General features: G+C 36.1%; 1 protein-coding gene across 1 annotated transcript in view; it reads left to right on the plus strand.

The window, feature by feature from the left end:
• The first annotated feature begins 556 nt into the window (after window positions 1–556).
• LOC110443307 (putative mannose 6-phosphate receptor-like protein C530.09c) overlaps window positions 557–13,647 on the plus strand; it is a 22,776-nt gene continuing 9,685 nt past the window's right edge. Inside the window, exons 1-6 of the mRNA XM_021487454.1 lie at window positions 557–925; window positions 3,401–3,488; window positions 4,419–4,552; window positions 6,519–6,609; window positions 7,424–7,581; window positions 12,569–12,695. Of these exons, the coding sequence (XP_021343129.1) occupies window positions 768–925; window positions 3,401–3,488; window positions 4,419–4,552; window positions 6,519–6,609; window positions 7,424–7,581; window positions 12,569–12,695 (756 nt within the window). The 5' untranslated portion in view covers window positions 557–767. The remainder of the gene's footprint in view (window positions 926–3,400; window positions 3,489–4,418; window positions 4,553–6,518; window positions 6,610–7,423; window positions 7,582–12,568; window positions 12,696–13,647) is intronic.

Consider the following 13,647-nt stretch of genomic DNA (forward strand, 5'->3'; position numbering starts at 1 on the left):
GGCAAAACAATCCATAAACAGCTATGGCCATTTAAGGACGTGCCAGGTTTTTTGTAAAGCAATACACCCAGGTCTCGACCCCTGTAAGTAGATAGATAGTGTTTTGCGTCGTAATTATCATACATTCGACGACTTCCACATGATAATGATTAAACTAATGAGGATGTACGAAACTATTTTATTATCAAATATTAGTATTCTCTGCCAGAGAATGTACACATACAATAACGGATGGTGTTGGTAACATAAATCTGCTTTCCGAATTCCATTTAACTTGATAACGGTTTTATAATATAAGACTAATGATGACCCTTTCATCATATATATGCAATAGGTGTGCATAACGATAATATCCGGAAGCAGCGATACAATGTACAAGTGTAGCAGTTTTTCCTATGTTTATAATTGTGAAATTTACCAGCGACAAAAAACAACAAACAACACAAAATCAATCGTACAACTAAAAAGGTGGCATTAGTGAGTTTATCGCCAGATATTTTTTAAAGATAAACATTTGTAATCTATTTAACAGGTAGCGCATCCATGTGACTAGGTCGACCCATGTTGATAAATCACTGTTATCTGTATGATACATCACATCATTGTACAGATAGCTGTTACGACTAAGCGCATCAACAATGAATTATACAAGTGGAAACAGTTTCTATTAAATGTCGTGATTTGCTTTTTAGTTCAGAGGTTGAAATTATCAGTTAATATTCTGTGAGGTTTGTAATTTTTGCGTGCCGTGAAGTTCGTGGTTAACCATGTACTGGACGATCAGTGTTGTGGCTGTGTGTGTGGTCCTAGTCACGGGTACGCACGCAGCGACCTGTACACAGAAAGATTTATGCTCCTGTTCGATGGACGACGGTTCTGGAGACATTGATGTTTCTTCACTTGGTAAGCAGGATGGAACTGCGATGTAAGTAGTGAAAACATCTGTAATTAATTCTCGAAAATACAAATTCAATTCTGTGTCTTTATCAACACATTTACCTTCCAACGTATAACAGTAATGATCACTTCTCTATCAAAAAGTATGACAAACGTAACGACTTTAACTTAAAGACCGTCAAGTAATTTTCCTTTCTTTGATAATACTATGTACCAGGAAACTTTCGCCGTTCGCTGGTACAATCGGGTTTCGCACAGTGTTAATTTCGCCCTTCACTTTTGATGGTGATATGTTGATTATCTAGCTTACATGTGGTGTCACTTATGATAAATTCGCCCAGATAACTGAGGGCGATAAAGGCGAAAGTTAAACTGCGGCGAAAATATCCCAGTATTCATTAACAATTAACATACCAGCCTTCTCTCGGTATGCTTAAATATCACAGTTGTTTCGCTATTCTAGAAACTTATTTATGTGCATGATTTTCTTAACCTATGCAGCACATTGACCAGTTGTTGTTTACATGAAAGATTTGTGGTCTACTTTGATGGAATGAAACGACCATGCTACACTATTTGTGTGGTGACCTCCCGTTAAGATGCACTTGTCTTAAACACACTTCATGATATACTGTATTGTCAAATATTGTTTCTTTGCAAGCAAAATCCATTTTCGCCCATTGTTAATTTCACCTTTTACATGCAATTACTGTACAGGCTATGTTGTGTACTTATATTCGCTGTCATGAACAATTCGCTTTCATTGTGGACGGCGAAATAGACGAACGTTAACCTTCGGCGAAGATGTCAGGTAATTAAGTATACAATAATTTACAAATGAACGAAACTAAAAACAGGGGAATTTTGTTTCAAAAGGTGACGTTGATATCAGGACAACCAATATGCAGTACTGATGTACAATAATCTATAATGATATGTATATATATATATATATATACTCGATGACCCACACCTGTCATTGATAGTACTGTTATGTTCTTATCATTGTAACTGAACCCAACATAAATAATTTATGACAAATAACCCACAGGTTGAAGGAAGAAAGTGTTTACCGAGCCAATGGCGGTCTCGAATATTATGGGATTAAAAAAAACCCAATGACAATGTCAATTCCCTAGATACGTCCCATTGTAAAGTGTTTTGTTTGAACTCCTTGACCCACCCTTGTCAATACAAATATGTAACTACACATCACGAGACCATGATATAAATCATGTGACTATTGCGTCACGTTTGAAATTGATTTTGAACCAGGAATTGCGTCGAAACTTTATCTTTCAGTATAACAAAAACGCAGTACATTTCACGGATAGAGGTTAAAATATCAGGTGTAAACAACTAGATTGATATCGTTCTTCGATATGACAATTATTCTCACTCCATGACATGTCATATGTACATGTATCATCAAAAACAGTTAGTGTTAATAATTATAATATGCTTTACCTTCTCTTAGTTCAGGATTTCATACATACGTTTGTTGAGTATTAACACTTCAAATTAATTAATAGCTGTCAAACACTTACTACCATTTACTATTTACTGGTGTCATTTCATATAACATCACCACCATCTTCTGTTAAGTGACGGGGAGTGGTATACTTGTAAAAATATGTTTGAAAATGAATTGAAAATACGTATTTATATTATGGCGCGATTTAATCTTTGAAAAATAAGATATGATAAGATCTGTTGTAGAGAAGCGATTCAGAATATACAATGACTAGCACTACATTTCAAAGTAAAGAAAAAGAAAGTAACTGTTAAGAGATGTTGTCAGGTACAATTTACAAGATAAAGCTATTATAAAGTTATAATGAGAGGAGAGGTTTGATAGAAAAACAATGTGAATGAGGAAGACTCACAGACATCATTTATATCAATATGTCTACATGTGAACACTTCACATAGAACCGTACTTTATATAATAATCTCGCTACCGTCGCATATTATGTTCATTCAGATACATGTTTTACACATATTCTATTGTTACAAACTTTCTTATTTCTTTCTATCAAAAGCACTTTGAGAAGACATTTTTGTGGATTTTGCATACCCAAAATAGATTTTTGTCACATTAGATTTTAAAATCGCCTTGATTACAAGTTTTGGTGCAATCGTCCGTTTATTAAGATACGTATCAGTACATCTAGCAACTAAGACCTCATACAAACCTTAAGTACAATCAACGAGAATCTATATGTTTTACAAGTTGCGTAATAGACAACATATACTGGCACTTACAAATGATAAAACTAGTATACATACGTTTGATTTATACACGAAACCCCGCTTACTATGCAGAAGCAAGTAGTTATATGTAACTAGCTAATCCTTAACTTTGTACACCCATTATAAAATCGATCTAAGTACTTATCAATTGCCAGCTTAATTTTGTATTATTTATCAATTTGTTTCGATATTATCCCGAAGCATCTGCTGTTTTTATTTTTTTCATTGTTTTGTGGTTTCTTGTTTTTAGGTTCCAAGATATGGCTAGTTCTGATGGTACAATATACTCCTTGAACTTGTGTTACCCTTTTAATGAAATGGCATGTGCAAATGCAGCGGTAAGTATGCAATATCAACCAGTTTAGTCTTTTTTATTTAAGTTAAATATCAAAATGGTCTTAGAAACAACTTACATTTATTGACAAAAAAACCCACTATGTTGTCAACCTACCCAACGCCAGCCACTTCTCACGTGATCGTTTCCCAGCGTCAAGCTTGCCAAAAGAGGCCAAAAATTATATATGTGATTGTTCTTTGCTTTAGCTGGTATTGCAGAATGTTTGCCGTGTTAGACGAAAGTTGCATGACACTGTTATGTTAATACAATGAAAGGAAAATACAAATGATTTTAAATAAGATAATGATGTGAAAATACTGGATATATTTTTATTCAAAATCGGTATGAAGTGCCATATTTATATATTAATAAAATTCCAACATGAAACGGACACAATTCCTTTCAAACATTGAATATATTGAATATAAATGTTCTAACAGTATAGTTATATATAATAGAGGCTAGACAATCGTTTAGTTTTTCAAGTTACCAATAGGTTTTTTTTCTGAGAAACTACTTGAGAAGCTACAGATGTATTGATTAGTGCCTATCAATTTTGATAGTTTGACAGTTTGCTTCTATAATTTAAGCAACCAGTGTTTTCATTGTTTACACTGTATTTTGTGATTTTTTTTAATATAACTATTTCCGGAACACTTTTGCATTGGAATTAAAACATCCGTCCTTGTTAAAACACCTAAATTTAATCTACTGCATCAAAGGTGTCTATTTTGCAATCGTTTGTTATTTTTACAGCCCTAAAATTACAAAGAAACAAATCCCGAAAACACATATAGTTAATACTGTTTTACTTCATTAGCAGGTCATTGGTTTAGTTTGGTGAGCTTGGGTATCATGCAGAGTCAACGTCAACCTAATTTTATTTCATTGGAAGATTTGCTAAAATTTGTGTCCATTCTGTTCGGTCTAGGCGTGCCAAATATTAGCAGACGGGAGCGCTAGTTACCAGATCGGAGATGCCACAAATGTCGGTTTCGAGACGGATACATTAAACCAGGTCCACATCAAGTACACAAATATAGACCAGGGTTCTGGCCTCACGAGGTAATACTGAAATACATGAAAATATACATGATATCAATACATACATGAATAGGAGAATGCCGACGTGTCAACAAAACCGTGATTCTACCGAAACGTTGATTAAACTAGTGCTAGATAGAAACAACGGAAAGGCATACACGGAAACACCTTTAACACATGAAAATATAACACGGAACCTGGAATGATTCGTGTCTGCTGTGTTTTAATGACGACACCCATTACTCGAGCACATCTAGGTCAAATCTAAATAATGCCACGTACTCGAAGATGGGGTAGTGGCAGCATAAAAATAAGACATAACAATGAGCATAATGAGAGATTATGACCTACATGTCACACTAATCTAGATATGGGCCATAATTATAAAACTGCTCTCATGCCGAAACTCAGAGTCTGTGCTCAAGCCCATATTTTGGTTTTGGTGATAGATTCGTAAACTTCACATGTTCATTATTTGGAAGAGTTTTGGTTATTCTCGAACCTGAATACTGTTTAAAATATTTACATTTTACTGTTCTTTACTGTGTCACATGATTGAAACAAGTAATAGAAAATCGATTTTGGCACAGCATCTATGCTTGAGCATAACATCGGTTTCATGATTCTGGCCTTACGTTACAATGATAAAGTAGACAAATACAGACCATTGTTCTGGGACTAATAAATTATTATTAATAAAAAAGGCGAGGGTTTTAACACACACGAGATTGAACTACAGTACTAATATATGAATCAGGGTTCTGACCTCAAGAGGTCACAAAATTAAACTGCAGTACCTAACTATGGTAAAAACAATTAAAGAGCGTACAATAAAAGAGAATACCTAGTAATAAACAAAACAATAATACAAACTCCAAAAATCGATAAAAATGGAAAAAAATATGACGAAAGGAAAGATTTACACAGAGAAGTGAAGTTTTAAAGAAATAAGACCAGGTGTTCCGGAAGAAAAGGAGTCCTCTGCGTCATACAAAATACGTGTCATACAGTGTTTATGTAAGTAAAAACAAAGGAATGCCACGTTCTCAAAAAGAGAACAGTTAAAATGACAACGAAATAGAAATGTTCACTAATGAGCATAATTAAAAAAAAGGATATTTATATAATGGCGGAGGATGTAAAATACTCCTCGATGAGATCATGAGGGAATATCATGAAGTGCCGATCGTCTTCATCAACATGTATTTTTTCGAAGAAATAACCAAGCTACAAACTGAATTATCTTGTAATGTTCAAAGCGAGGAAGCGAATGAAATTCAGTTCGAACATGTTGGGCACCTAGACTCCTCTAGGATACCTTTTGTTGCCTCGTGCACATAGACAGAATAGGATGGCGAGAAGGTGGAAATAATAAACAATTGTTACTCTCCACGTGCACGGTTCACTATCGAACGTGCACATTCATCCGTTTGCGTGATTTTTGTCGTGGTTTTGATTCACCAATATATAATACCAAATCACAACGGAAACATTCAATTTCATAGACAATATCGAAAATTTTGCAATCCTGGAATTCAGGCTTCCCAACAGAATACTTTCGTTGTAGGTTTAGTATAACCAAATGTCGTTAAACTGTGTACTTACCAATGACCACTATATATATTAGTGACGTAATCAATACTGTAGTTTAGATCACATTAATAAAATGACATAGCATTAGCATCAATAGAAGGGATGTAAACCAACGTCATTATACAGATACACCTCGTTATTCTGCCACCATTTTAAGAGAAATGTTAGCGTTATAAAGGGGTAACATTGAGGGAACAATATAAATTAATTATAAGGAACGTCAATTCTTTCGCATCATGCATTATTTCAAAGTTTTTATTATTAGGAAATAACAGTTTTAATGATATTAAGTTCCATTTAAAGTTCATAATGTACATTTAGTAAATTGATATCTAATGCATTTGACTATATCTTTTTCCTTGTTATTAAATTTTGAAATGCTACTGTATTTTAGAACAACAGATGTAACACTGGTGTGTAATCCCTCGGCTGATCCCCCTATGGCTACTGCAGACGGCGAGACCGCTCCAGGCTCTGTCACATACGTAAGTCTATTTATCTCTATCGCTAAACCTTAGGGATACCTATCACACTGCACTGTGGTTTTATTTCGTATATACAGCAACTGTCCATGACTTTTGTTTAGGTATAACGGGTACGATTGGGCCAGAACCTTTTTGTTGACACGGTAACTCAGTCGGTTAGAGTTTAAATCCAGGATCAGTTTTCATGAAACTGTTATCAGGCTCAAACATAGATCATGTGCTCAAACAAACTTTCTTACATCTCACGTAAGTCATGTCAAACGATCAGAAAGTCAAATGTAAACATTACAAACAGCACTTGGCTTTAAGTCTCTTCAAAGTTTTCAAAATAGTTGACATAATAACGTTTTATTATCGATTTATAATCAGTTCAAGAAATAAGGCTTGATCACAAAATCCATGGTTGAGTATGAGGACGGGTTCATGAATACGGGCCCTGGTCAACCCCAGCTGCATTTTAACATTCAGAACACTGTTGTTGATTATATTTTATTTTATTTCATCTTTATTATTTTTTCTTAAAATATCTGCAAGGTATGGGTTTCTTATAATGCATGGTTTAACATAGCTAAAAGTCATGCCGGGGAAAATCTATTTCCTATACATAGTTACTGTCCTTGGCAGTGGTCCAGGTAGCTTTAAACGATGCAAAGTCAAGCTAGAAATCTTCATGTCTTTTATCAAGATCTTAATAGCATGATTATATGAGAAACATTTAAATATGACATTTTATTTTATAAATATAATAATGATTTTAAGAAGTTCATTACTGTATATACGATTCCTGAGAAGCTGTGTGAATTTTTTTCTAAAGCTGTTTACCGTAAATACAAAATGCGGGTGTCCAGGGCAATGTGGCGGTGGACCTGCGCCACCGGATCCCACAACTACCAAAGGCCCTAATCCAGGACCTGGTCCAGCGCCAAACACATCGTCTGAGGGTATCAGCATAGGAACTATACTTGTCATTGTGTAAGTATCATTATCTTATCTGTTAAAGGTGGGGTCATCCAAATTGTCAGATAAATGTCACCGGCGAATATCATTTTGAAAATGAGTTATGATAGTGTACAGTGTATAAAATTACTGTTATTGGTTTTATTTAACAAATCTTAACAAATAAAGCAAGGAAAGATATCCTTGTCTGTCTCCCCAAACAAACAAATTATTTTAGCACATTTGATTGTTGTGACCTTGAACGAAGTTCAAAGTCATCAACGTTTACAAAACTTGAATCCATTCACATGAACAACCTACTTGCATAATATCAAGACCAAAGGACCTTTGGTCATGAAGAAACACAAGTTAAAGGAAAAGCGGAAAGAAACCTATGTTTTTCTTTTTTTGAACCAAAAGTGATATATGACAAATTTACCGGTTGTTTATAATTTTGAAATTCCTGATGTTGAAAGATATTATTGGTGTCCAACTTTTAAGCAAGTATGAAAAGTAGACTCGTTTTAGAACTATGTTAATTACCATGTCAAAAATGGAAATTTTCTCATTATGAATGATATTTCATTTACTTTTCTGCTGCAATCTTCAATAAAAAGATCGATTCTTTCTTGAAATGGTGTAATATTCGGTATCAAAATATGTTGCACACGATGATGATACCATTTTATGGTAATTGTGTTATTTAAATGCTCTAGGAGGAATTATATTACCGCACCTTTAACATCCACACAGATGTAAGTCAATGAGGTCCCATTTATAATAAAATGAGTTCTGAAACTAACTGATCCTGATTAAAGCTTCCTATAACCATACCTTTTTGGATTTATCTTGTTTTGAAATTCCAAGCGGGGGCAAACGCTTATGTTAAATCTCCATAGGCGTTGACCCTACCTTCAATTTTATTTCATCTAGAACGAATCAGTGTTACCATATTTTGTTATTCAATGAATAGCCAAGATTACTTCTAGGGTTATACGGTACACATTGTACCGAGCAAGATACGTAACTCCGCGTGTTCCATCCTATTCAGCTGTAAATGAGTTCGTGTTTGAGCAGTACTCTTTCTTTGTAATACTGTTGAATGCTAGCTGTGAGCACCGAAATGGCAGCACCGGCTGTATGCTTACCAGAGAGTTGAGAAGAACCACAGAGAAAAACGTGTGAACCGCTTTGAGACGACCTACGACCTAGGTTGTAATAATGCTGTTTATGAGAACATCGAAAATTATTATTATAATTATAACTCTCGAGACAGATTCGTTATGGACAGGTTTTAGTTCTATCACACTTACTGTAGCTAGCTCGATCCTATTGCTACTTCTAGTAAGCTACAGATATCACAGGCTAGTGGCTACAGATATCACTAGCTACAGATACCACTAGCTACAGATACCACTAGCAATACCACTAGCTACATATATCACTATATATCACTAGCTAGTGTTATCTGTAGCCACTAGCCTGTGATATCTGTAGCTAGTGATATCGGTAGCTAGTGATATCTGTAGCTAGTGATACTGTGGCTAGTGGTATCTGTAGCTAGTGATATCTGTTGCTAGTGATATCTGTAGCTAGTGATACTGTGGCTAGTGGTATCTGTAGCTAGTGATATCTGTAGCCACTAGCCTGTGATATCTGTAGCTAGTGATATCTGTAGCTAGTGATATCACTAGCTACAGATATCACTAGCTACAGATATCACAGGCTAGTGGCTACAGATAACACTAGCTACAGATATCACTAGCTACAGATACCACTAGCTACAGTACCACTAGCTACAGATATCACTAGCTACAGATAACACTAGCTACAGATATCACTAGATACAGATACCACTAGCTACAGTATCACTAGCTACAGATATCACTAGCAACAGATATCACTAGCTACAGATACCACTAGCTTGCGTATCACTAGCTACAGATATCACTAGCTACAGCTACCACTAGCTACAGATACCACTAGCTACAGACACCACTAGCTACAGATATCACTAGCTACAGATATTACTAGCTACAGATACCACTAGCTACAGATACCTCTAGCTACAGATATCACTAGCTGCAGATACCACTAGCTACAGATATCACTAGCTACAGAAACCACTAGCTACAGATACCACTAGCTACAGACACCACTAGCTACAGATATCACTAGCTACAGAAACCACTAGCTACAGATACCACTAGCTACAGATATCACAGGCTAGTGGCTGCAGATAACACTAGCTACAGATATCACTAGCTACAGAGACCACTAGCGACAGATATCACTAGCTACAGATACCACTAGCAGATATCACTAGCTACAGATACCACTAGCTACAGTATCACTAGCTACAGATATCACTAGCTACAGACACACTAGCTACAGATACCACTAGCTACAGAAATCACTAGCTACAGATATCACTAGCTACAGATTTCACTAGCTACAGACACACTAGCTACAGATAGCACTAGCTACAGATACCACTAGCTACACATACCACTAGCTACAGAAACCACTAGCTACAGATACCACTAGCTACAGACACCACTAGCTACAGATATCACTAGCTACAGATATCACAGGCTAGTGGCTGCAGATAACACTAGCTACAGATATCACTAGCTACAGAGACCACTAGCGACAGATATCACTAGCTACAGATATCACAGGCTAGTGACTACAGATAACACTAGCTACAGATATCACTAGCTACAGAGACCACTAGCGACAGATATCACTAGCTACAGATACCACTAGCCACAGTATCACTAGCTACAGATATCACTAGCTACAGTTACCACTAGCTACAGATATCACTAGCTACAGAAATCACTAGCTACAGATATCACTAGCTACAGACACACTAGCTACAGATAGCACTAGCTACAGATACCACTAGCTACAGACACCACTAGCTACAGATATCACTAGCTACAGATATTACTAGCTACAGATACCACTAGCTACAGATACACCACTAGCTACAGACACACTAGCTACAGATACCACTAGCTACAGAAATCACTAGCTACAGATATCACTAGCTACAGATAACACTAGCTACAGATATCACTAGATACAGATACCACTAGCTACAGTATCACTAGCTACAGATATCACTAGCAACAGATATCACTAGCTACAGATATCACTAGCTCCACTAGCTACAGTGACCAATAGCTAACAATGACACTAGCTACAGATATCACTAGCTACAGATACCACTAGTAGCTAGTGATATATGTAGCTAGTGATATCTGTAGCTAGTGATATATAGTGATATATGTAGCTAGTGGTATAGCTAGTGGTATCTGTAGCTAGTGGTATCTGTAGCCAGTGTGTCTGTAGCTAGTGGTATCTGTAGCTAGTGATATATGTAGCTAGTGATATCTTTAGCTAGTGGTATCTGTAGCTAGTGGTATCTGTAGCTACTGATATCTGTAGCTAGTGGTACCTGTAGCTAGTGGTATCTGTAGCTAGTGGTATATGTAGCTAGTGTGCCTGTAGCTAGTGGGATCTGTAGCTAGTGGTATATGTAGCTAGTGTGCCTGTAGCTAGTGGTATCTGTAGCTAGGGGTATCTGTAGCTAGTGATATCTGTAGCTAGTGATTTCTGTAGCTAGTGATATCTGTAGCTAGTGGTGTCTGTAGCTAGTGGTATCTGTGGCTAGTGGTATCTGTAGCTAGTGATATCTGTAGTTAGTGATATCTGTAGCTAGTGGTATCTGTAGCTAGCTACATATACCACTAGCTACAGATACCACTAGCTACAGATACCACTAGCTACAGGCACACTAGCTACATATACCACTAGCTACAGATACCACTAGCTACAGATACCACTAGCTAAAGATATCACTAGCTACAGATACCACTAGCTATACCACTAGCTACATATATAACTAGCTACAGATACCACTAGCTACCGATATCACTAGCTACAGATACCACTACCTACAGCTATCACTGCCTACAGATACCACTAGCTACAGATACCACTACCTACAGCTATCACTGCCTACAGATACCACTAGCTACAGATATCAATAGCTACAGATATCACTAGCTACAGCTACCACTAGCTACAGATATCACTAGCTTCAGATATCACTAGCTACAGATATCACTAGTTACAGATATCACTAGATACAGATACCACTAGCTACAGATACCACTACCTACAGCTATCACTGCCTACAGATACCACTAGCTACAGATATCAGTAGCTACAGATACCACTAGCTACAGTCACACTAGCTACATATACCACTAGCTACAGCTACCACTAGCTACAGATATCACTAGCTAAAGATACCACTAACTACAGATATCACTAGCTACAGATACGACTAGCTACAGATATCACTAGCTACAGATACCACTAGCTACAGATATCACTAGCTACAGATACCACTACTGCTCCTACTAACTAGATACTACTTCATTTCAGAAATAAACGAAATGGATTAAACGACAAATCAATCAGTTGTTATTACAAATAGAGGATTTTACATGAATGTTATTTTTTATTTCGAACTATGAAAGTTATGTGATAAGTAGAATCTTACAATATTTTGATATGACATTAGCCTTAAGGTCTTTATGACAATTACGTGTTATCAGCTGAATCTATATAATAAAAACCAAAATACTCTGATTATAGTATTGTCGTTCCGCGCAGTGCAAAGAAATTAAAGATTTTATTTTAATAATGAAAAGTTTTAAATGCAATGAAAATAATAATGACAAAATTTAAACACATTTAAAATGCCAGTTGATGTATGTTGTGGTAAAGTAAATAAAAGTTATACCTGTAGTGGCGTAATAATATAGTCCCACGATTTCGACCAATCGCAGCAGCTTTGGGTTTAATTACAGGTGTGTACATGTAATACCATATTTATTACATGGTCGGATGACATAGTAAAATGGGTCATTTATGTGATAATATGTATTATGAGCTGCTTATAGTTGCAATATAGATCATTTTAATATAAATATCTCTCTTACAGTGCTTTAGCGCTAGGATTTTCGTACTTGGTTGGAGGTATTTTATTTATGAAGATGGTTCGCCACGCCCGCGGGACAGAGGTAGTACCTAACGTCTCGTTCTGGGGAAGTTTACCTGGTCTCGTCAAGGTTAGTAGAATTATATACGACTTAATAAGTGTGTTTCATTTTGACTTTCTTAATTGCACGTGACTGTCATTTCGAAATACGATCGCCCCTCGTCCATTGTGTAGAAATATCATACCATTGATTTTACCTGTAATTGTGTAAAAAGGCGAATAGCACGATATTAAAATAAATTCGACACATACAAATATAAATTTCTTTACATTCTTATAAAAATGAAAGTAACCTATTGAATAAAAACTGAAATAATATCCAAAGATATTATAACCTCTTAACATTTTCCCAGTTTGAAGCACTAATTTTCTTTATAATCATTTACTGTTTGTTCTTACAATTGGTTATTTAGTGCCAATATTTTAGCAGGAAAAACTGTTGATGGTACAATGTATAACGGGAAAATGTTAGATTAATGTATTGTGTTTTGTAATGAACATTTCTGCATGCCGTATTAGATTTTGAAGGATCGATATCTACTTTTGATTTTTTGTAACGTAAGCGATTTGTAAAAGATGAAATAACAAAATATGTAAATAATAGGGGAAGAGGTGGCTCAGTGATTAAGGCGTCTGGCCGTCTTCGAACACTAGCCCTCCACCACTGGGTCGTAGGTTTGAGGCCTACGTGCACGTGCACTAGTGACTACTAAATTCTGACTATCCTCGTAATATGGTAGTATAACCCAACCATGCTGACTATACTCGTACAATGCTGACTATAAACCAACAATGCTGACTTTTTACTGAAATTCACTTTAATTTACCACGGTTGGGTTATACTCAGCATTGTCGTTTAAAAGTCAGAACGGTTGGATTAAAGTCAGCACGGTCCGATAAAAGTCAGCACGGTCGGATTAAAGTCAGCATAAAGATTTTACCTGTGTTCATTGATCCGCGCGCGAGCTCCACACGGCCAGTGCTAGACAGCAGCAGGGGGTTTCACACCTCCTGTAGGCCGC

Source organism: Mizuhopecten yessoensis, unplaced genomic scaffold, assembly GCF_002113885.1.
Source record: "Mizuhopecten yessoensis strain PY_sf001 unplaced genomic scaffold, ASM211388v2 scaffold716339, whole genome shotgun sequence".
NCBI lineage: Eukaryota > Metazoa > Mollusca > Bivalvia > Pectinida > Pectinidae > Mizuhopecten > Mizuhopecten yessoensis.